Source organism: Pongo abelii, chromosome 19, assembly GCF_028885655.2.
Source record: "Pongo abelii isolate AG06213 chromosome 19, NHGRI_mPonAbe1-v2.0_pri, whole genome shotgun sequence".
NCBI classification, from domain to species: domain Eukaryota; kingdom Metazoa; phylum Chordata; class Mammalia; order Primates; family Hominidae; genus Pongo; species Pongo abelii.
In genome coordinates this window covers 381083-406711 of record NC_072004.2, presented here as the reverse complement: position 1 = coordinate 406711, position 25629 = coordinate 381083, and the positions used below count along the sequence as shown (strand labels likewise).

At 45.7% G+C, this 25629-nt stretch overlaps 1 protein-coding gene across 1 annotated transcript in view; it reads left to right on the top strand.

Moving 5' to 3' along the window:
• The window catches only part of VPS53 (VPS53 subunit of GARP complex), a gene marked incomplete at its 5' end in the record, with an annotated part of 163273 nt that overhangs the window by 96427 nt on the left and 41217 nt on the right, over window positions 1–25629 (top strand). The window contains 2 exon segments of the mRNA NM_001133283.1: window positions 12514–12615; window positions 20643–20737. Of these exon segments, the coding sequence (NP_001126755.1) occupies window positions 12514–12615; window positions 20643–20737 (197 nt within the window).

Here is a 25629-nt window from a genome sequence, read left to right as displayed (position 1 = left end):
CACCTTTATTCTGCAACCCTCAGTGGCAGGGACCCTGGTGAATTCATCATGGCTACCGACCATGCTCCCAGCACAAAGCACTGGGAAGGGGCTGCCTGGGCACGGCCAGGAGTTCCAGCTGTCCTGACCCCCAGTCTAGCTGCTGGGTACCCTGCCTGGAGATTTGCTGCTCCCTGGCCCCTGGTCCCTTCCCTATGCTACCTTCCTTTCAGGATACACTCTTTGGAAACTCCTTTTTGGCTACCATTTTGTTTCAAAATACCAGAATAAATTATGAAACGAACCAAGGTATATCTTGATACCCTTTGATATATGCCAAATTTTATAGAAAGTTACTGAATTCCTCACAAAGGTGCCATGAAACAGGTAAGATGTCAGCCAAGGAGCCAAAACGGCCAGAGACTCTCCCTTGCTGCCGCTCCCTAGGCCATATGTCATCTCCACCCTACCCCTACCGCTGCCTTCACTGTATCGTTCAGAACCTCTCCAGTCCTTGGTGACTGACAGTGAAACAGTGAGGATGAGCTTGAGAGTGTGGCCTGCTCGCCCGGAAGACAAGACCTGCCACAGCTCAGTTCCTCCTGACCCGTCGCTCCTGACCTCAGTGGGACGCATCATCCTTGGCTCTTTTTCAAGAGCTGATAGAACTTTAGACTGAAAGAGCCTCAGGGACAGGCTTGTTGCTTAACCAGTTTCACGATGTCCTGTGCTGTAACTGTTACTTGAGGAGGTGAGCTGCCTATGCTTTTCCCAGTTGCCTCAACTTCTGACCCTTTAGGAGGAATTCAAGAGAGTCTGTAAATTAAAATGCCTTGAAATTAAAAGAGAATGTCTGGATATGATGTAACTGGATCCATATGCATTATTTAGTGACTTGATGATTAGATTCAAGGTGAGCAAATGACATTCAGCCTTCTGCTGAAAGCAGAAAAGCAGACTAGATAGGATTAGCTTTTTATAACTGCCTTACTGGGAGGTTTGTGGGTTTTTTTTGTAATAAAATAAAAAATGTTCCCATTTTATGCAGCTGGATTTCCCTTCCTCTTGACCATTGCATAAGTTGCCTTTTGAAATAGAAATTGTCCTTTGGCTTATAGGGGCCATTTTAATATACATGTATACTTCCCCAGTTTTTAGAATTACATTGTAAAGATAGAAGCTGTATGGGTACAATTGTCAACCATGGAATTTGAGCGTAAGAGCATTTGCAAAAGGCTCACGACTCATGAAAGACCACCCAGCATGTCTCACTCTACACCCTGGTCTTCTGGCACCTGCACGAGGGAGACTGTGTAAGGAACAGGGGCAGGTTTTCCAGCTCTGCCACAGCTTGAGGACATCTGTCTCCAACAGTGACAGATTCCCCCGCCTCATGCACTCCCTTCAGCATTGGAAAATATTTTATGGATGCTTTACTGGTGCTAAAGAAATGTATTCTTCCATTTGAATAATATCGCAAGGGACGATTAACTTTTGTTTCTGAGAAGAGAATAATACAGGGTCAGGATAGAAAATTTGGAAATTATAGGCGAGAATAGAGAAGCAGGAAAAAAGTCATCCAAATCAGAGATGAGGATTTAGGTACATTCTTTCTATGTATTTTACATGGTTGAAACTGTATTTTTTTAATACAGTTTCCTCTGCTTAGTTTTTAAAATTGAGATATAACTCATGTCACGAAATGTCACATGAAATTTATCGTTTAAAGTATACAGTTCAGTTGGTTTTCATATATTCATAAGATGATGCCACGATCCCAGCTGTGCAACTCCAGGACATTTCTGTTACCCCAGAAGAAATCCCTCCTTAGCAGGCAGGACTTTCAAGTTCTCTTTCCCCAGCCCTGGGCAGTTACGAATCGACTTTTGTCTTTACGGATGCCTGTTCTGGACACTTCACATAAACGGATGTTGTGATGCGTGGTTTTTGTGTCTGCCTTCCCTCCCTCTGGACAGTGTCTGTGAGCCTTACCCATGATGAGGCGTGTGTCAGCGCTGCATTTTGATGGCTGAATCGTGCACCGTTTTGTGGGTGATGCACATAGCGAGCCTTACCCATGTTGAGGCGTGTGTCAACGCTGCATTTTGATGGCTGAATCATGCACCGTTGTGTGGGTGATGCACATAGCGAGCCTTACCCATGTTGAGGCGTGTGTCAGCGCATCATTTTGATGGCTGAATCGTGCACCGTTGTATGGGTGATGCACATATTGTTGTCTCTTCATCAGCTGTGGACATGTGGGTGGTTTCCGCTTTTTCACTATGTGAATACTGCTGTGAATATCTGTACAGGGTTTCACTGTGTGAATTCACTATGTGAATACTGCTGTGAATATTTGTACAGGTTTTTGTGTCAGCGTGTTTCCTATTCTTGTGAGAATATACCTGAGTGTAATTGCTGGGTCACACGGTAACCCTAGGCTTGACTTTTTGAGGAACTGCAAACTGTTTTCCAAGCAGCCACACGGTTTTACATTTCTACCCACAATGTAGGAGGGTCCAGTTTCCCTATAACCTTGCTGACGCTTGTCTCCTTTGTTCCCCTAATTATAACCATTCTCATGGGTGTAGAGTAGTATCTCATTGTGGTTTTCATTTGCTTTTTCCCATTGACTAGTGACATTGCACAGCTTCTTTAAAGAAATGTCTATTCAGCCAGGTGCGGTGGCTCACGCCTGTAATCCCAGCACTGTGGGAGGCCGAGGTGGGAGCATCACCTCAGGTCAGGAGTTCAAGACCAGCCTGGCCAACATGGTGAAACCCCGTCTCTACTAAAAATACAAAAATTAGCCAGGCATGGTGGCAGGTGCCTATAATCCCAGCTACCGGGAGGCTGAGGCAGGAGAATTGCTTGAACCCAGGAAGTGGAGGTTGCAGTGAGCTGAGATTGCACCACTCATGTCTCAAAAAAAAAGGAAATGTCTATTCACATTTTTTGCCCATTTTTTAGTTGGATTGTTTTTATTGTTGAGTTCTAAGAGTTCTTTACACATTCTAGATATATTCTATAACTTTTTTTTTTTTTTCCTGAGACAGAGTCTCACTCTGTTGCCCAGGCTGGAGTTTAGTGGCGAGATCTCGGCTCACTGCAACCTCTGCCTCCTGGGTTCAAGCGATTCTCGGACCTCAGTCTCCTGGGTAGCTGGGACCACAGGAGCGCAGCACCACACCAGGCTAATTTTTGTTTTTTTTTTTTTTTTTTTTTTTTTTTTTTTTTTTTTTTTTTAGTAGAGGCGGGGTTTTGCCATGTTGGCCAGGCTGGTCTTGAACTCCTGGCCTCAAGTGATCCACCCATCTCGACCTCTCATGATGCTGGGATTATAGGCATGAGCCACCGTGCCCAGCCTTTGTAACTTCTTTGTATATTCTATCATATATCAGACATATGATTTGCAAATGTTTTCTCCCATCTGTGGGTTTTCACTCTCTTGATAGTCATTTCACAGGATTTCAATTTTGATGAAGGTTTTTTGTTCTTGCTTGTGTTTAGTGTCATATCCAAGAAACTGTTACTAATCCAAGGCTACAAAGACTTACCTAGGTTTCCTCCTAAGAGTTTTATAGTTTCAGCTGCTACATTTATATCTTTGATCCATTTTGAGTTAATTTCCATATTAACTCAAACACACATATGAAAATATGCTTCATATGTCACAGCTTAAGTTCTTTCTCAACTACTACAGAAAGATTTTATTCTATAGATACTCAGTGATTCCCCTAATTATTCTTTTCTCGTAGGACCCTTAGTTTTTTCTCACTTTTATAAATAAGGCTATATGAATATTTTTGTCTACTAATTTTTTTTTTGTTACGGAGTCTCACTCTGTCGCCCAGGCTGGAGTGCAGTGGCGCAATCTCGGCTCACTGCAAGCTCTGCCTCCTGGGTTCACGCTGTTCTCCTGCCTCAGCCTCTGAGTAGCTGGGACTACAGGCGCCTGCCACCACACCTGGCTAATTTTTTTAAAAATATTTTTAGTAGAGACGGGGTTTCACCGTGTTAGCCAGGGTGGTCTCGATCTCCTGACCTCGTGATGCGCCTGCCTCAGCCTCCCAAAGTGCTGGGATTACAGGCATGAGCCACCGCACCCAGCCTTGTCTACTAATTTTATATACATTTGAGATTGTTTTTTTCCTCTCTTCTCTTCTCTCTTCTCTCCTCTTCGCTGTCTCTTACCCAGAGGAGTGAGATTATTTTCTTACGACACTGGTGGAATTATCGGGTCAAGTTGTGAGCATTTTCAAATTTCAGCCTCTGCTTTAAACTTCTTTCTGTTCCTCTTCCTTTCTGTTCTTCCAAATGCAGTTAAGATTTAGAAGTAGTCCCTCCTTGTTTTAGTGCATCTCACAGTGTTAATGTGCCATGCCTAATGTGAAGGGGTAACTCTGCCAAATAGAAAAAGCAAAGCAATCCGAATTATTTTTTTTTAATTACACATTTCTACTTCTAAGTATATGCCCAAGGGAGTTAAAAACATATGTTCATATGTCCTACACAAATGTTCATAGCGACATTATTCACAATAGCCAAAAAGTAGAAACATCAACAGACAAGGAATAACCAAAACGTGGTCTGTCCGTACGGTGGAATATTATTCACATAAAAGGAATGAAGTGCTGATACGTGCCCTGACCTGGGTGAACCTTGAACACACCATGCCAAGTGAAAGAAGCCAGACACAGACGTCACACATTATATGATTCCATCTATAGGAAATACCCAAAAGAGGCAAATCCAAAGAGGCAGATGGGGTTGAGAAGGGGAAGACTGGGAAGTAACAGCTTCCCAGTAACAGGTAGGGGTTGCTTTTGGGGGTGAAAAATGTTATGGAATTGGTGATGATGGTTGCACAACCTTGTGGATGTCCAAAAACCACTGAATAGTAAATCACTTTAAAATGCTGAATTTTATGTTATATGAATTACATCACAATTTAGAATTAAAGTCTTTAGAAAATAGTGTATGAGTTCAGTTATAAATCATCTTTACTCTTCAGATAAATATTCTATCAAAAAAAAAAAAAAAAAATGAGCAGTGGGCCGGGCATAATGGCTCATGCCTAAAATCCCAGCGCTTTGGGAGGCCAAGGCGGGTGGATCTCTTACGGCCAGGAGTTCGAGACCAGCCTGGGCCACGAAGACCCTGTCTCTACAAAAAAATTTTAAAATGATCGGGGCATGGTGGTGTGCACTTGCATTCTTAGCTACTCGGGAGGCCGAGGTGTAAGGGTCACCTGAGTCCAGGAGTTCAAGACTGCAGTGAGCTGTGATTGCACCACTGCACTTCATCCTGGGTGGAAGAGTGAGGCTCTGTGTCAAAAAAAAAAAAAAGAAAAGAAAAGAAAAAGAAAAGAAAAAAGAGCTATACATGCCTATTAAAAACTCAAATAGAAAAAAATATTTTAAATAAACATCTCTTCTTAACTACTGTATATCCCTCCTGCTAGAGGCATCCACACTGTTTAATTCTTTGGGGTATATTTTTGACGCTTCTGCAAGCACGCTTGCACACATATACGCAGGTTTTTTGTTTTGTTTATGGAAAATAGAAAGTGTTGCCCATGTTTCTGAAGAGGATTTTATCGAGGGCCTTTCATCTGATCAGCATTTACCCACTTATATTTTTCAAGCTTCCCTCTTTGTACAGGGCTTTGGAAAAGATGAGAAATTGAATCGGGAAGGCACTTAGGGTCTAGTAGGAGAAAGAAGTCTGGACATAACTGTCACAATAGAAGAAGGGGACATGGAGGTAGCGAGAGAGTGGCCCCAGAAATAGTGGACACCAAGAGTGTGAACCGCTGGGCTTGCAGTCCTGACTGTCAGCTAAAGCCCCCCAGCCATCTCTTTAAGGACAAATTAGGAATTGGGCTGGAGTAAAGCATTTATGGAATGAGAAATGCAGAAATTAAGGAACTTTCATCTCACAAGCGAAAGCTTTCTCCTCTGGGGAAAGGAAGAGAGTCTTAAATTTCAGAGTTCCTTCTTTGATAATTTGATGTGTCCAGCTAGGGCCTCACACAGGGATTTGTGTAGGCAGACGAGATACGGATGTACTGCTGACTGAAGCCATACTTTCCCTTCTTGACAGTGAATTAGACAGCCCGACTGTCCTGTGGCCTGAACTGTTTTGAAGGTGCTGGGAATCCCCTGTGATTTAATCAGTAGGGATTACCTTGCTATATGAAGAATTTTGCTTTCCTGTATCGGCTTGAAATCAACTGTTGTCATAGCAAAAAGAATGAATTCTTTCAAAACTGGAAGTCATTCACTTCTTGGAAATTTTTGGCTTTATTTAGCAGCCTCAGAGTTCATGAAATATGTCATTTGAGTTACTGACAACCTAAACCCGAAGTTGAGTTTGTGGCCTGTGACAGCTGCAAAGCAAGCCTGAGAAGCGTGACCTGTGTGGCTGCGTTATGCCAGTGATTGCTCCCCACGAGGACTTGTCCTTTCATCTTAGCAAGTCAATCCGAGCAGTAATGTAGCCCTCTAACTAGCGGGAATGCATATCCACACCTTAGGGTTTTAGGACTTTTATCAACAGGGAGGAGGGTGGTATGTGCGTTGTTGTAGACTGGGGAAGAAAGGAGCAGCTCCGTGTGCCTTTCCACTTAGAAAGTGCAAAGTTGATGGGCCCTTTGCTTTTATTTCTTAGAGAGATCCCAAAGAGACAAAGTAGTTGGGACGAGGTTCCACTTATGGTTGATAGAAATTCTTTTGACAAGACTTTTAACCCTGCGTGCCCACGTTTTCTGTGAGCTGCTTTATTAAGAGAAGCACAACAGTTTTGCCTTATTTTGTAGCTCACCCTATTAAGTACTGCTCAAAGCTTCCCCTCGCTGAGCCTTGCCCTCTGTGCCAGACAGCATGTTAAGCTGCTGTATGTATTCAGTCATGCATTGCTTAACGGCAGGAATATGTTCTGAGAAATGCATCGTTAGTTTCATCACTGTGCAAACCTCATAGAGTGTGCCTGCTCTAACCTTCTCCAGCTGTCCCCAACCTTTTTGGCACCAGGGACTGGTTTTGTGGAAGACAGTTTTTCCACAGGCGGGGGTGGGGGTGGGAGTGCAGGGGATGGGGTTAGGGGATGGTTTCAAGATGAAACTGTTCTACCTCAGATAATCGGGCATTGGATTCTCAGAAGGAGTGTGCAACCTAGACCCCTCATATGAGCAGCTCACAACAGGGTTTGCCTGTGAGACCTGACAGGAGGCGGGGCCCAGGCGGTCATGCTCGCTCACTGGTGCTCACCTCGTGATGTGCAGCCCGGTTGCTAACAGGCCATGGACTGTGGCCCAGGGGTTGGGGACCCCTGGCCTACTCCGTCGTATGGCTCCAGTATAATCTAGTGGAACTGCCTCGTACCGTGGCCCGTCATGGGTGGAAACATGATGATGTGGCGCATGACTGTGTAGCTCACGCCTGACACTCACACCTCATCCCATCCTCATGGCAGCCATACGAGGTAGGTATTCCCATCCCTTCACATTGCAGGTAGGAGAACTGAGGCTAGAAGTTAAACAGCATACCCCATGGTGGAACCTGGACTCAAACCCGGGTCTGTCAGATACGGAGCCTGTGCCCTTGCCACTACACGAGGGTGCCCCATCTCAGTTAAGGGCATCAGCCGTGCAGTTGCTCAGACCAGAAAGTGAGTGTCCCTTCACTCATTTCATTCCCTCACCCTCGTTCTTACTCTCTCAGCAAGGCCTCCTGGCTCTGCCTTCTAACTATGCCGCAAATCCGATGGACACTTTTTTCTATTGTCCATCATCAGCTTAGTCCGGTTCCCATCAGCCCTTTCCTGGACCACTGGCTTAGTCCGGTTCCCCATCAGCCCTTTCCTGGAACACTGTAGCAGCCTCTTAAACTGGTTTTCCTGCTGTCATTATAATCCATTCCCCTACAGCAGTGGAATATTTTTAAAATCCAAATTAGATCACATCACTTCGCTGTTGAAAACCACCAGCGACTGCCCAATTGCAGTAAGAAGAAAACCGACCCTTACCATGGCCCACAAAAGGCTGCGTGATGGGGCTTCCGCCACCCCTCTTACCCCAGGCCCCCATCTTCGTTTCTGTCCCTCAGACTCACCAAGTGCTTTCCAGCGTCTCTACCGGGTCTCCCTGCTGAGAACACCCTTCCTTGGGTTTTGCCTGAGCGGTTCCTTCTTACCCAGCTCAGCCGTCATCTCCTCAGAGACCTTTTCTGATGACCCTGTGTGTAGAAGCACTTTCCCACCCTCATCCCCAGCTCATCCCACTCCCTGAGTTTTCTTCTCACCACTGCAGCGCCACCTCTAATCCATCTGCCTCACTTGCATCCCTCGTGCACCCAAGAGTGCCTGGAGCAGAGTGGATGCCCAGTACACCATTGCTGAGTGCCTGGAGCAGAGTGGATGCCCGGTACACCATTGCTGAGTGCCTGGAGCAGAGTGGATGCCCGGTACACCATTGCTGAGTGCCTGGAGCAGAGTGGATGCCCGGTACACCATTGCTGAGTGCCTGGAGCAGAGTGGATGCCCGGTACACCATTGCTGAGTGCCTGGAGCAGAGTGGATGCCCGGTACACCATTGCTGAGTGCCTGGAGCAGAGTGGATGCCCGGTACACCATTGCTGAGTGCCTGGAGCAGAGTGGATGCCCGGTACAGCATTGCTGAGTGCCTGGAGCAGAGTGGATGCCCGGTACAGCATTGCTGAGTGCCTGGAGCAGAGTGGATGCCCGGTACACCATTGCTGAGTGCCTGGAGCAGAGTGGTTGCCCGGTACACCATTGCTGAGTGCCTGGAGCAGAGTGGATGCCCGGTACACCATTGCTGAGTGCCTGGAGCAGAGTGGATGCCCGGTACACCATTGCTGAGTGCCTGGAGCAGAGTGGATGCCCGGTACAGCATTGCTGAGTGCCTGGAGCAGAGTGGATGCCCGGTACACCATTGCTGAGTGCCTGGAGCAGAGTGGATGCCCGGTACAGCATTGCTGAGTGCCTGGAGCAGAGTGGTTGCCCGGTACACCATTGCTGAGTGCCTGGAGCAGAGTGGATGCCCGGTACACCATTGCTGAGTGCCTGGAGCAGAGTGGATGCCCGGTACACCATTGCTGAGTGCCTGGAGCAGAGTGGATGCCCGGTACAGCATTGCTGAGTGCCTGGAGCAGAGTGGATGCCCGGTACACCATTGCTGAGTGCCTGGAGCAGAGTGGATGCCCGGTACACCATTGCTGAGTGCCTGGAGCAGAGTGGATGCCCGGTACAGCATTGCTGAGTGCCTGGAGCAGAGTGGATGCCCGGTACACCATTGCTGAGTGAGCGGCAGACACATGCTGTTCCCTCCGCCCTCCACCCCTCATATATTTACCTCTGAGGCATCCTTCAGCTCTGGTTCAGACATCCTTTCTTTAGGGACGTCGTCTGCGGCCCTCTGTCGCACGTTTCCATGACGACTGCTTTTCCTTCATGGTCCTTCTCACTGTTTGTGTGACTGTTGGATTGAAGGCACTCTCCCCCAGCGGACTCTAATCTCCATGAGGGCTGAGGCTGGCCTGTCTTTCTCACTGCTCTACTCCTAGGGCCCAGCATATCCCTTTGTTGAGTGGATGAGGGGAGGAATGAATCACTTTTCCTGTACTAACTTGGTCCACATGTGGAATGCATGTGCCACAAATGAGTGAGCTAGGAGCTCCTTGGTGTCCACAACTCCCCTCATGTTAATAGAGGACGGGCATGGTGGCTCACGCCTGTAATTCCAGCACTTTGGGAGGCTGAGACAGATGGATTGCTTCAGGTCAGGAGTTTGAGACCAGCCCGGGCAACATGGCAAAACCCCATCTCTATAAAAAATACAAAAATTAGTTGGGTGTGGTGATGTGCACCTGTAGTCCCAGCTACTCAGGAGGCTGAGGTTGGCCCACACTCACCTGCCTCAGATGGTGACACTGAGCGAGTTGGCCCACGCTCACCTGCCTCAGATGGTGACACTGAGCGAGTGGCCCGCGCTCACCTGCCTCAGGTGGTGACACTGAGCGAGTGGCCTGCGCTCACCTGCCTCAGATGGTGCCTGCTTCCTCAGGGCTGCCCGTTAGGTTCGACTTCTTCCTACCCTCTGCGTTTTCTTGATGCTTTACGCCAGCGAGTATAGGTTCGACTTCTTCCTACTCTCTGCGTTTTCTTGATGCTTTACGCCAGCGAGAGCAGAGCCCGGGAACATTCTCAGTCCACCTCACTGACATTTGCTGTTTGCCATGATTTCCAATAACACAGTATGTTTTAAAAACGAGGCACACCTTTATGTAATTGTGAGGTGCTGTTATCAACCCAATAGACTTAGCAATAGGTGAGGGGCATTTAGTTCTAAATCTCCAGTTCTGTGTCTGTCACTGAATGATTTTGAACAAAGCTCTTAACTTCAGTTAGCTGACTTGCTTTTCACATCTACAAAGGACCAAAAGACTTAGAATCATAGTGACTCAGCTCAACAGCATAATCCCAGAGCCCACTGTTAAGCCAGTGGGATCAGGAATCTAATGCTATTACCTAATTAAATTTTTTTATGGTTGTTGAAGATTAAGCTTGGTAGATTCCCTTTCTTACTATTCCTCTCTCTCTAAAATATCAGCAGCCCTTAAGAAGACAACTCAAGCTTAGAAATACTGCTTTCTAAAAAGAGCTGTACATTTTTAAGGGTTTTTTTTTCTCTCATGTTAGGTGAAGAAGCCAAAGTTTGGAGTGTGCAAATGTGAAATACTTGCTTGGATGTTAGACCATATTGTTTCTCACCAGGATACCACAAAAACCATCATCTTACTACTGATTACCTCGAGCTAATGCCATCACCACAAGGCTTTGTCATGCACTGAGGCTGTATCTATCCATATCAATTGCATCCAAGTGTTTTGGCCAAAAAATAAGCAGTTTAAATGACTGTAAGCAGAATTGTCTTAAACCAAAAACCAGACGCAGGTGTAGTGTTTGTGTGCAAGGTATTTATTTTATTTTATTTTATTTTATTTTTGAGATGGAGTCTCGCTCTGTCACCCAGGCTGGAGTGCAGTGGTGCCATCTTGGCTCACTGCAACCTCCACTTCCCAGGTTCAAGTGATTCTTGTGCCTCAGCCTCCCAAGTAGCTGGGATTACAGGCACCCGCCACCACGCTGCTAATTTTGGTATTTTTAGTATAGACAGGCTTTCACCATGTTGGTCAGGCTGGTCTCGAACTCCTGACCTCAGGTGATCCGCCGCCTCAGCCTCCCAAAGCGCTGGGATTCCAGGCGTGAGCCACTGCACCCGGCCTTTGTGTAAGTTTTGGTTTTATTTTTGTTTGTAATAGCTTCAGATGGTGTCCTGGCACTTGGCAAAGTTACTCACGCTATAGTCCATCTGCTGTCCCTTTTGGCTTAGAGATTAATTCAGATCGACCCACTGGTATTGGCTAAAATATCAAGTACATTTAGACATTTAGAAACTCCCTCTCCATTAACTTCTCGTCTCCAGAGATCCATGCCTTGCCCCCTTCCCTCATCCCCAGCACCAAGCAGTCCCTCTTTTCTGTTTGTCCATTTGGCCTCCTTTCTGCTAAAGCCTTCAGCTCCCAGGCATAAACATCTCCTCTAGGTGAAAACTGTAAAGGAATTCCAGAGAGCTGCCTTGATTCTGTAGTTGTACTGGAATTCACGTCATCAGTGACCCTTGTGTGTATCATGTGCTGCTTCTAGGGTTTCACATTTGATCCTCCAGATAGTCCTGTGACTACATCCTCATTCAGCAGATGAAGTTACTGAGGCTCAGAGAAGCTGGGTGATAGGGCCAGTGCCGCACGGTTGGAGCTACAGCTACCACGCCTCCTCCCTGCAGCCTTCCCACTGGCCCATGTTCCCACTCCATGATGTATTTTGAAATAGTGGTCATATTTGGAAGCTGAGAAGTTGATTTTCTCAAGGAGATTTCTGTTATGGTTGTTGTAATGGGGCTTACTTGGGAAGAGACATCTGTTAATCTAGAACACATGAGATTAGTTTTGTAGTTTGTTCTTGTGTTGAAATCCATCTGGCACTTTGATTCATTTCTATTTACTGAGGACCTGCTACATGCCAGGCATGGAGATAGGATGGGGAACAAGACAGACACAATCAGGCCAGAAGGGAAAAGACAAATAATGGGCAATTGCTATATTTTAATAAATGCCTGGGTAGGAGACATGTAGCTTGGTTTGGGAACACGTGTCAGGGACATCTGACCCAAACCTGACAGATGGGAAAGGCTTCCCAGCAGAATGGAGTTCCAGTTTGAGGACCGAGGATGCGTGAGCGTTTTAGCCAGATTCGAATTGCGGCGGGGTGGTCAGGGAGGTTGCGGGAAGATGGAAAAGCAGTGTGAAGGCCTGGAGGGAAGAATGTGGTCTGGGTTGTTTACCAGATAGTTGCATGACTTAGCTGTTGGAGACACCTGGAAAAAGCAGATCAATGGGGAAAGCTATTGAATATGCTCAGAAAACACCTCTCTTTCTCATATCTACCTAACAGAAAAAGCTTGAGTCTCCACCCCCATCTACCAATCCCTTCCTGGAAGATGAGCCAACACCAGAGATGGAGGAACTGGCAACGGAGAAAGGAGATTTGGATCAAGTAAGTCTGGTTTGCGTCTCCACGGGTAACCTAGCCAGTGTGCGTTTCTGAAAATGGGTCCGCTTGCTCCAGATGCGGTCCTTTGGCTCTTGACTACATTCAGAGATGACAGCTGTTGTGGTCTTTACAGAAGGCGTTTATCTGAAAGTGCATCTAGAAAACTCCGTGAAAGGGCAGACTTCCCTGCCCACATCTCTGGTCCTGAAGAGCCCCGCCTCCAGGACACACACAAGCTTCGTTAGCCACTGTGGTGGGGCTAGGAGAGTTCTGCTCTGCCTCATTCAGCATCTCCTGAACTTGTCAGCTCAGTTTTCGGTTTGACTGTCATCTGGTACAGTGATGATGTGAGAGGCCGAACAATCCCCGGAAAGCCAGCAGCACCCTCGACTAGGAGAGGCCTCTATGCAGTGTAAGCTGATCACTTTAGGTCTGGAAGCCATTCGGGAGGCCTGGAAATATCAAGGTGGCCAGTGGCATATTTGGAGAGTTACTTTTCAGAGCACACTAACACTTTAATTTCCTTTGGATTTTTCTGTCCAAGTCTAAATTTCCTCTCCCTTCATCCTACAGAATGGTGTTTTTGGTTAACTGCCATGTTATGACAAGGGAGGTTAGAGCAATAAATCAGAACGTTTCCCTTCTAGATTAGTGATCCCTCTTTTTAATTGTCTACACTTGGCTGCTGGAGGATTATTTTATGGTATTGTTTTGCTCCAGACACCACCAAAAGGGAGGCTGGCTGGGAGGACCAGCTCTGGGAAACCTGTAGCCATGTACTTTGCAGCTAGCCCTGCATTCATTCATTCCCAGCACCGTGAGGGCAGGAGCCAAGAGAGCAGAGCTTCCAGGAGCAGTTCTGAAATGATGCAATCAAATGTGTCTGGTCCCTTGATTAAATGATTGTAATAGAATGGATACTCACACTTTTATAGTCCTTTGCACTTTTAAATTCTCTTACATGCTTTATGTTATCTTCACAATTCCTGCCTCTTGCTTTATAGGTGATGAAACTGCAGCTCAGAGAGGTTAAGTGGTTGGCCCAGGGTTGCACAGCTTGGAAGTGGAGGAGCTTAAACTGGAAGCCAGGTCTCAATGTCAGAAACTAGAATTCCTTTCCCAGTGCTATTTTGTGGATGGATTCATGTCTCATTGAAGAGTAGAAGACATAGAACTGAATCTCAGGAATAGAAGTAAATGAACGAAACTGATGGGCCATCTTGAGGAGGCTCCATCCCGGAGATGTATTTATAGGGTTAGATGCCGCCATAGTATTGACTGGCATGGAAGAAAACAAACAGTTTCTTGTAACTAATTAAACGCAGTTCTCAATTGCATTTTGGGAGCAGGGACTAGGATGGAAAGAAGGCTCTGGGTGTAGAGCCTGTGCTTCTGGCATGTCCTCCACCCACACAGGGCCACCTCTGCCCTGTGAGCATGCCTTGCGCAGGAGAGCCATTTGCAGAGCCCTGATGTCTCACGAATGCTAGTGGCTGCCATGGTCATGTCCAAAATTGTGCAGTTAAACACTCAGATGCTTGCAGTGTTGCCGGAGAAGTTATTCTTTTTGCTAGTCATCTCTGGATGTTATTAAATTGGATTAAGATAAGAGAGGCCTCATTCCCTACAAAATCAGTTTTGCCAGGTAAAATGTAATTTTCCTTTTTCTTGGAACTTTTTCCTCCTATGAAAGCTTGAAGTTACTGTTGTAAGGACCAAGATCTGCTCATTCTGAGAACACAGAACACTGACATCTGACCAGTACATGGGGTAAAGCAGAGTCAGGGGCTGGGAAAATGCTGGACTCTTGTTGGCCATTAACTGACTGACCATGTGACCTTCGATAGGTTATTCTGTCTTTAGACTTCCCTAGCTTGTCTTCAGTGAGAGCTAATGGTTTTCAAACTGTATTCCTTGGTGCCCCATCAGATGTCGCTGTGGAAGTTAGGAGGAGGCCAGGGACCTGGATCCCTGCAATCAGAGCAGTTTTATTGCAAGTCATTTTGTATTGTGGGCTTTCAGATAAAAATTTTTTTTGAACCAGGGGTTTTATGTCATTAAAAAAAAAAAAATGGCCAGGCATGGTGGCTCACGCCTGTAATCCCAGCACTTTGGGAGGCTGAGGCAGGCCGATCACCTGAGGTCAGGAGTTCAAGACCAGCCTGACCAACATGGTGAAACCATGTTGAAACCATACTAAACAATATGGTGAAACCATACTAAAAATACAAAATTAGCCGGGCGTGGTGGCGCATGCTTGTAATCCCAGCTACTCAGGAGGCTGAGGCAGGAGAATTGTGTGAACCCGGGAGGCGGAGGTTACAGTGAGCCGAGATCACGCCACTCCACTCTAGCCTGGGCGACAGAGTGAGACTCCATCTCAAAAGAAACAACGAAACCCCCTGATCCAGCTGATCCACCCACCATTTCATGGGCTATTACTCGTAGTAATAAAACTTACATGCCAGTGACTAATGCCTCCACCCACCCCATCCCTGACCTCCTGCTGCCTCACCAGCCCTGGCCTTGCTGGTGGCTGATTAGGTGGGTGCCCCAGGGTCTCCCTCTTCCCAGAGTGGGGTGCACAACAAGAGCAGACCCCTTGGGGTGGGGGAGGGACCCCACCAGATGTGAGTGGTGAAATCAGCCGGAGGTGGTTGGAGGGAAGGTCTCTGCCGGCTCGGTGGGTGACCTAACCCATTTCATGGCTGTAGTCAGTAGCCGTGTGGCTCTCAAGGTAAGGGTCACACCCTGCTCACTACTGCAGTTTACGCCTGGCTGCTGAGGAGAGAGAGGGAACCTGAAAAAAGGTGTTTCGTTTACAAGAGGGCCTGAGCAATCAGTTGCCAAGATATTCCTAATGATAAAAATTGACATCTGAAAGGGTCCTGAGGGACCCTGAAAGTATAACAGAAAGGAGAAGAAATAAGGAATGTCCCTTCTGGTGATCCGAGCAGTTCAATTTAATCTGTTTACATTGGGTAGTAATGAAAGGAAGTGGGACCAGCTGCAGACCTCCTCACTGTGACAACAGTAACCTTTTATTATTCCACCAAACTCCAGGAGGAAATAGCTTAAACATCTGCAGCTTTTGGACAGAATTCACACACTCAGAACCCGGCCCAAACACTACTGCTGAATGACTTAGTGTAGTGTTTAAGCTGAGAATCAACCCTTTGGGCAGTCGCGTGGTGCAAAGGGAAACGCCAGTTAGCCAAAATTCCAGCACCTACTATCTAAACTGAGCACGTTCATAACGTAGCCATAGGCAGGAGGCAGCCCTGCGGGAAAAAAGTGAGAAAAAAGGAAACTTCAGGCAATCTCTCCCATTATTCCTCTCTTGCTTCAGCTCACTAGAAATGCTGCAAGAGGACCCAGGGGCTGTGTGGCAGGGTCAAGGATCCCTCCTCACTGCAGAAGAGTGCTGTTGGTGGGGAGGGCGGGGCAGAGCAGCATCATCTGCAGATAGAGGTGGAACCCTGGCACTGCCTGGTCGTGCAGCTTTCTGAGTGTCCTGTGGGGCCTCATCAAGGGCAAGGCCTGTGGCAGACTGAACAAGGTGAGTTCGTTGGAATTATATAGCCATTTTCTTTACTCACGTAGAATCTGTATTTTATACTTAACAGATGAGCTCTTCAAACTTATTCCAACATAGTTTCTTTCAAATCATGTATCACTTTTGTGCATACATAAAAAGGAAACTATAAGCAAAATAAATAAAGATATTTCTAAAACTTCTTCACATGCAGGCACACATCTTCTGAACCACTTTTTAAAAAACTTTATATTTGAAATAATTATGGGCTCATAAATTATAAACCTAGTACAGCGAAGTACAGTGTACCGATCTCCCAGCTTCCTCCAGGGGATAGCTAACATAGTAGAGAGCATCCTCACACCAGGAAATTGATCCACACCCCTCCCATCTCCCAGCTTCCTCCAGGGGGACACTAGAGAGCATCATCAAACCAGAAAATTGATCCAGACCCCTTCCCATCTCCCAGCTTCCTCCAGGGGGACACTAGAGAGCATCCTCACACCAGGAAATTGATCCACACCCCTCCCATCTCCCAGCTTCCTCCAGGGGGACACTAGAGAGCATCCTCACACCAGGAAATTGATCCACACTCCTCCCATCTCCCAGCTTCCTCCAGGGGGACACTAGAGAGCATCATCAAACCAGAAAATTGATCCAGACCCCTTCCCATCTCCCAGCTTCCTCCAGGGGGACACTAGAGAGCATCCTCACACCAGGAAATTGATCCACACCCCTCCCATCTCCCAGCTTCCTCCAGGGGGACACTAGAGAGCATCATCAAACCAGAAAATTGATCCACACCCCTCCCATCTCCCAGCTTCCTCCAGGGGGACACTAGAGAGCATCCTCACACCAGGAAATTGATCCACACCCCTCCCATCTCCCAGCTTCCTCCAGGGGGACACTAGAGAGCATCCTCAAACCAGAAAATTGATCCAGACCCCTTCCCATCTCCCAGCTTCCTCCAGGGGGACACTAGAGAGCATCATCAAACCAGAAAATTGATCCAGACCCCTTCCCATCTCCCAGCTTCCTCCAGGGGGACACTAGAGTGCATCATCAAACCAGGAAATTGATCCACACCCCTTTTTCGCTGAGGCAGGAGTGTCTTTGCCTCCCACACAGTGTTGCCCTCCAGCCCATGTGGTGTTGACGATGTGCCATTCTTAAGATGGCTCCATTGTGGTCTCTAGAATTTACCACCAGGGCACTGTACCCATTTTCCAAGTTTTTTGACATTATCCTTTACTTTTTTCTTTTTTAAATAATGTCAAACTAAGAGAAAAGTTACAAGGAGCTTCTAAATACCTTTCTTCTGGATTCAGCAATTGTTAACATTTTGCTATATAACTTTATTATTTCCTCCTCACTCCCCCCGACCTTTAGAACAATTTGTAAGTTGTAGACATAATGTCCTTTACCCCTAAATATTTTAGTATGTATTTCTTAAGAAGAAGGGCGTTCACTTCTATTGCCATAGATTAAAATCAGAAAATTTAACATCTATACAGCAATATATAATATATAGGCTTTTAAAGAATTTCATAATGTAGCCATTTTAAAGTGATAAAATATTGTCAGTAGTTGGGAAAGTACACATAAATTAGTAAGTCAGTAAAGCTGAATACAAAATATACATATTCAAAACAAAAAAAAGCAAAATATACATGTTGATTTTTTTAAATGATAACATTCTGTATTATGTAAATTCACATGTATAATTACCAGAAGTTATCCTGCAGAATGTGAATATTTTCTTCAGAAGAAGAAAAAAATTAAATAAAAAGAATAGCCATAATACTTATCATTATTTAATTAATAAAAAGATATCTGTTTGTAGTAGCCATGTTTTCCAAATCTAAATCCATGATATCTAGTCCTATAGAGTTAGACAAATTAAATCACATTTTTCTATTCACTTAAGTCATCTTATTGAATCAATAATAAAAGATAGATACTGACTTGGAAAAAACAGGACAAGTGGGTGAGGACACCCCTCACAATCCTTATCCTCCATCATAGATCCTTCATCTTAAACTAATGGAAGTGCAGAAAAACTCCCAGGACATCTGTGCACGCAAGTGGAATTCTAGATTCAGCAGATTCAAGCCCAATCAGCCAGGCTTGTGTGGTTGTGGGCTCAGTCCAAGGCCTGGCTTTGGCAGTGGCTTCCAGATGATAAGAGTGAAAACAGTGCAGATTGTATTTATTCTTAGGAAGGACCAAAGTTTCTAGAAACCTTGCCAAAAAATAAAAGACATGGAACTCCTGGAAGGTAAAAAGGGAAGAGGGTTAAGTACAAGATTGAGTGGGTGTGTCTAAAGTTGACGTTTAATTTTTGGTGATCATTTTTTACAAATCAGTTTTTACAGATGTTTTTAACCATTGCAATGTGTTATTAAAAAAAATTTTTTTAAGAGACCAGAAATAGGTAGTTATCATTTCTGTCATTAGGGCTTATCTCTTCCAGTATTTATTAAAATATATAAGCAGTTCAAGAGGGTAGATCTTATGTTAAGCATTCTTTTTTTTTTTCTTTTTGAAATGGAGTCTCACTCTGTTGCCAGGCTGGAGTGCAGTGGTGCAATCTCAGCTCACTGCCACCTCCACCTCCTGGGTTCAAGCAATTTCTCTACCTCAGCCTCTCGAGTAGCTGGGACTACAGGCGCACACCACCACACCCAGCTAATTTTTGTGTTTTTTAGTAGAGACAGGGTTTCACCATATTGGCCATGCTGGTCTTGAACTCCTGACCTCGTGATCTGCCTGCCTTGGCCTCCCAAAGTGCTGGGATTACAGGTGTGAGCCACCGCGCCCAGCAAGCATTCTTACCACAAGTAATAATAATCATAACAACAGGGGTGGGAGGAAGCTTGGGGAGGTGGTGGATACACTTACTGCCTTGATGGTGGTGAGAGCTTCGTGGGTGTATACTTATCCTCAAATGCATCAAGATGTATACATTAATTGTGTAGGGCTTTTAAAATGTCAATCATACCTCAATAAAGTGGGTTTTTAAAAAATAAGATATGAGTAGTTCAATTTAACAAGTATGTTGTGGGTGCCAATTTACATACAAATTATGTTTTAATATCAACCCCAGCAAGGTGTGTTTGGCTCAGGGTCATTTTGTAGACATTTGGCAATAGACAGAATTCACATTTGTTAGGAATAGAAGTAATACGTAGGAAAATCTTTGCTTGTTTTTTAGGTATTTGGAAAGGAATTAAGTAGCAAATATAGTTTTAACATACTTGCCTGTCATATGACTTCTTTATCAGTGGCTTCCAAGTAACAGCCTGGGAACCAGTGCTCATCTAGCGTTGCAGTGGCCTAAAGCAAAAAATAAAGACAATATAGTCTGTCTGCCTGCCTGCGTGTCTCTCTATCTACCTGATGTAAGGTTACCAACTGTCCTTTCTTAGAAAGTACTGCCTATATGCTGCTATTTTATTCTTATAAAATTTGGGGGTATAGAATACAATTTTCTGGCTGGGCACCGTGCCTCATGCCTATAAGCCCAGCACTTTGGGAGGTAGAGGTGGGTGGATCACTTGAGGCCAAGAGTTCGAGACCAGCCTGGCCAACATGGCGAAACCCCACCTTTACTTAAAATACAAAAATTAGCTCGGCGTGGTGGCACGTGCCTGTAGTCCCAGCTACTTAGGAGGCTGAGACACAAGAATCACTTGAGTCTGGAAGGCGCAGGTTGCAGTGAGCTGAGATGGCGCCACTGCACTTTAGCCTGGGTGACAGGGAGATTCTGTCTCCAAAAGCAAACAAAAAAAAAACCTTTATTGATTTATTTCTTTAGGAACTTGTGGTAAGAATAGAAAGTAGCAAAATAAAGTTAACAACCCTCTATTGGTTGTCCATATCCTTCTTTTTCTTACATTTTCTTACTGATAGAATTAAAAAAATTCTGGGAACCATTGCAGGAAAATAATTCTATAATTGAAAGAGTTCTAGTTTAAGAAAAGCAGACTTCTACATATGTGTTGGGGCAGGTTAGAGAACCTCTGAGTCCTCATTTCTTGAGGTATAAAATAGTAGTACTGATACCTACATGAAGGATTATTGTGAGGAGCAGGTGACATATTAGTTGGTATCAAAGTGCTGTCAAAAATTGGATTGTGCGAAAGCACTTTTTAAATTCTAAAGCACCGTACAAATACAAGGTGCTATTATTAGCCGGGATTTAAATTCTGGAAAACACCAGTCAGATAGATGATGACGAGCTTCCAGATTCAAAACACATATGTTATCCAGGTAGCAGTATGTCTTTCACCGTCCAGAGCAAGTGAGTGATGCTAACAAAGCTGATGTTTTGTTCACCTGCCAGGGTGAATGGTGCAGTCGTCGTATTGGGTTACATTGAGTACTCTCTTATCTGTGACTTGGGAATGAACTTTGAAATGATGTTTTTAAAAAAATTCTTGAACATTTGCAAAGATCACTCAAGTATGGGGTTTATTTTTCTTTGTTTTTACAGCCAAAGAAGCCTAAAGCCCCAGACAATCCATTTCATGGCATTGTTTCCAAGTGTTTTGAGCCTCATCTCTACGTGTATATCGAATCCCAGGACAAGTGAGTGAGGAACATTTGCTGTTTTCTGCCTGCATTTCTCGCCCCTCTGGTCATGACTGGGTCTTAGAAGCGCACAGCTCCTTCCGGGGCTGAAAGATGGATGTGGCATGCCTGTGACCCTCCCTAGAAACCCATTAGGGATATTTTTACATCTTCTGAATGTTATCATTAATTGTGTCTATAAATCTCAGAGCCTGAGTTTGCCTCTAATAAGGTCCCCAGTGGATCCCTACATTGGGATCCCTTCCCATGTGGGTGTTGAGCCCTGACAGATATCAGCCCACAAAGCTTTACAGTGTCAGGCACTGGGTATCGGAAGAAAGCCTAGTCTCTAATGTATATGTTTTCAAGTATAATTTAACCTTTTATTTTGAAATAATTTAGACTTATAAAAAAGTTACAAAAATAGGACAAAAAATTTTCACATGCCCTCCTCAGAGAATGTTAACATCTTACATAAGAACCACAGTTACCAAAATCGAGAAGGTAATACTGTCCCATTAATGTACCTTTTTCTGGTCCAGGACCCAATAATCATGCATTTCGTTGTCAGATCTCTTTGATCTTGGTCTCATTTAATCTTGAGTAGTTCCTCATCTTTTTATTCCCTCTCCTCCCCTCCCCTCCCCTCCTTTTTTGATACAGAGTCTCACGCTGTCCCCCAGGCTGGAGTGCAGTGGTGAGATTATGACTTACTGTATCCTCCATCTCCTGGGCTCAAGCAATCCTCCCACTGCAGTCTCCCAAGTAGCTGGGACCACAGGCACACGCCACCACGCCTGGTTAATTTTTCTATTTTTAGTAGAGATGCTGTCTCCCTGTGTTGCCCAGGCTGGTCTGGAACTCCTGGGCTTAAATGATTCACCCACTTCAGCCTCCCAAAGTGCTGGAATTACAGGCATGAGCCACCTCGCCCAGCCATTCCTCATGTTTTCTTGGTCTTTCACGACCTCAGTGTGTACTGGCCAGGTATTTTGTACAATGTCCTCAGTTTTTGTTTTTCTTGATGAAATCAATTTTGGGCAAGAATACCATAAAAGTGGCATTGTATCCCCAGTGCATTGTTTCAAGAGGCACATCACATTGATTTGTCCCATTATTGGGGACTTTGATTACTTGCTTTAGGTGGTACCTGCCAACTATCTTCACTGTGAAGTTACTGTTTTTCTCCTGGTAATTAATAAGTATCTTATGGGATGATACTTTGTAAATATCCTGCTCTCATCAAACTTTTGCCCACTCATTTCACATCCCTTGATGATTGATTCCTGACTGAAGCATTGTTTCTGTGGCATTTGCCAAATGTTGATTGTCTGTTTTCATCATTTCTTCTACATTTACTAATTGGAGTTCTACTATATGGAAGAATTTTCCCTCTCCCCCATTTGTTTATATATCAGTATGAACTCATGGATTCTGATTTTATTTTATGGATCATCTATATAATACAGTATATGCTTTTCACGTGGCCAGGTACAGTGGGTCCCACCTGTAATCCCAGCACTTTGGGAGGCCAAGGTAGGAGGAGCTCTTGATCCCAGAATTCAAGACCAGCCTGGGCAACATGCTGAAACCTCATCTTTATAAATAATTTTTTTTTTAATTAGTCAGGTGTGGTGGTGCACACCTGTAGTCCCAGCTACTCGAGAGGCTGAGGTGGAAAAATCACTGGAGCCCAGGAGGCGGAGGCTGCAATTAGCCGTTACTATGCCACCCAGCTTGGTGACAGAGACTTCGTCTCAAAAAAAAAAAAAAAAAAAAAGCAAACAAAATATAGTATATACTTTTCACAAACTTGTAGCCTCCAAATATTTTTATAAAGCATCTCACTGCGGCCAGGTTTCTTCCTTCCCACCCTGTTTTTAAAAAAATCCCAACGACTTCCAAACTAACAGCCGAAGACTGTGTTCATGCTCCAGTGGCCGTTGTGTGCGTGAGGGGGCATTAGAAAAGGAGGAAGACTCCTCCTCATCCCTGAGTCCTTGTCCACAGCCAAGCCCTTCCACGTTGGAAGGCAGGTTTTGGAAAGGTCAAGATGATTGTGACAAGATGACTGGAGACAGACTGGCCTGGGCTCCCAGAGGAAGCCTCGTAGTCTGAAGAACGCACTTGGAAGGGACCAGAAGGTGGCTCCCATGGGGAGAGCAACAGTGGCTGCGGGAAAGTCCTGAGGAAAGTTCTTCAGGAACACATTGAGGTTCTGAGGGAAGTTCTCTGGAAACACATTGGGTTCTGAGGGAGCTTCTCAGGGAACGCATTAGGTACTGAGGGAAGTTATCTGGGAACATATTAGGTCCTGAGGGAGGTTCTGTGGTAACTGACTGAGGTTCTGAGGGAGGTTCTCTGGGAAGGAATTAGGTTCTGAGGGAGGTTGTCTGGGAACGCATTGAGGTCCTAAGGGAAGTTCTTTGGGAACACATTAGGTTCTGAGGGAATGTCTCTGTGAACGCATTAGATTCTGAGGGTCTATCTTTGGGAATGCATTAGGTTGACAGAATTTCTCTACGAACCCATTCCGTTTTGAGGGAGGTTCTCTGGGACCGCATTAGGTCCTGAGGTGGTTCTGTAGTAATGCACTGAGGTTCTGAGGGAGGTTCTCTGGGAAGGAGTTAGGTTCTGAGGGATGTTCTCTGGGAACGCATTAGGTTCTGAGGGAGATTCTCTGGGAACGCATTAGGTCCTGAGGGAGGATCTCTGGGAACACGTTGAGGTCCTGAGGGAAGTTCTCTGGGAATGCACTGAGATTGTGATGGAGGTTCTCTGGAAACGCACTGAGGTTCTGAGGGAGGTTCTCTGGGAACGCATTAGGTTCTGAGGGAATTTCTCTGGGAACGCATTAAATTCTGAGGGAGGATCTCTGGGAACGCATTAGGTTCTGAGAGAAGTTCTCTGGGAACGAATTACGTGCTTAGGAAGGTTCTCTGATAATGCACTGAGGTTCTGAGGGAGATTGCCTGGAAACACATTACATTCTGAGGGAGATTCTCTGGGAACGCATTGAGGTCCTAAAGGAAGTTCTTTGGGAATGCATTAGGTTCTGAGGGAGTTTCTCTGCGAATGCATTAGATTCTGAGGGAGGATCTCTGGGAACGCATTAGGTTCTGAGGGAAGTTGTCTACGAACGCATTGCATTCTGAGTGAGGTTCTCTGGGAACGCATTAGGTCCTGAGGGAGGATCTCTGGGAATACGTTGAGGTCCTGAGGGAAGTTCTCTGGGAATGCAGTGAGATTGTGAGGGAGGTTCTCTGGAAACGCACTGAGATTCTGAGTGAGGTTCTCTGGGAACGCATTAGGTTCTGAGGGATGTTCTCTGGGACCACATTAGGTCCTGAGGGAGGTTTTCTGGTAATGCACTGAGATTCTGTTGGGGGTTCTCTGGGAACGCATTAGGTTCTGAGGGAAGCTCTGTGGGAACACATTAGGTTCTGAGGGAAGCTCTGTGGTAACACATTAGGTTGAGGGAGGTTGTCTGGGAACGCATTAGGTTCGGAGGGATGTTCTCTGGGAATGCATTGAGATCCTGAGGGAAGTTCTCTGGGAACACATTAGGTTCTGAGGGAGGTTCTCTGGGAACGCTTTAGATTCTATGGGAGGTTCTCTGGGAATGCGTTAGGTCCTGAGCGAGGTTTCTGGGAACGCATTGAAGTCCTGAGGGAGGTTCTGTGCTAACGCATTGAGGTTCTGTGGAAGATTCTCTAGGAACGCATTGAGGTTCTGAGGGAGGTTCTCTGGGAACTCATTGAGTTCTGACAGAGGTTCTCTGGGAAAGCATTAGGTTCTGAGGGAGGTTCTGTGGGAACGCATTGACGTCCTGAGGGAAGTTCTCTGGAAACGCATTAGGTTCTGAAGGAGGTTCTCTGGGAAAGCATTAGGACTGAGGGAGGTTCTTTGGGAACACATTAGGTTCTGAGGGAGGTTCTCTGGGAACGCTTTAGGTTCTCTGAGAGGTTCTCTGGGAACGCATTAGGTCCTGAGCGAGGTTTCTGGGAATGCATTGAGGTCCTGAGGGAGGTTCTCTGCTAAGTCATTGAGGTTCTGAGGGAGGTTCTCTGGGAACGCATTAAGTTCTGAGGGAGGTTCTCTGTGAGCGCTTTAGGTTCTGAGGGAGGTTCTCTGGGAATGCACTGAGGTTCTGAGGGAGGTTCTCTGGGAATGCACTGAGGTTCTGAGGGAGGTTCTCTGGGCACGTATTGAGTTCTGAGGGAGGTTCTCTGGGCACGTATTAGGTTCTGATGGAGGTTCTCTGGGAATGCATGGAGGTCCTGAGGGAAGTTCTCTGGGAACGCATTAGGTTCTGAGGAAATTTTTCTGGGAACGCATTAGATTCTGAGGGAGGATCTTTGTGAACACATTAGGTTCTGTGGGAAGTTCTCTGGGAATGCTTTAGGTTCTGAGGGATGTTCTCTGGGAATGCATTGAGGTCTGTGGGAGGTTCTCTGGGAACGCATTAGGTGCTGGAGGAGGTTCTCTGGGAACGCATTAGCTCCTGAGGGAGGTTCTCTGGGAACCCATTAGGTTCTGAGGCAGGTTCTTTGGGAATGCATTAGGTTCTGAGGGAAGTTCTCTGGGAACGAATTATGTGCTTAGGAAGGTTCTCTGGTAATGCACTGAGGTTCTGAGGGAGGTTGCCTGGGAACGCATTAGGTTCTGAGGGAGGTTCTCTGGAAACGCATTGAGGTCCTAAGGGAAGTTCTTTGGGAATGAATTAGTTTCTGAGGGAATTTCTCTGTGAACGCATTGGATTCTGAGGGAGGATCTTTGGGAATGCCTTAGGTTCTGAGGGAAGTTCTCTACGAACGCATTCCGTTTTGAGGGAGGTTCTCTAGGAACGCATTAGGTCCTGAGGGAGGTTTTCTGGTAATGCACTGAGATTCTGTTGGGAGTTCTCTTGG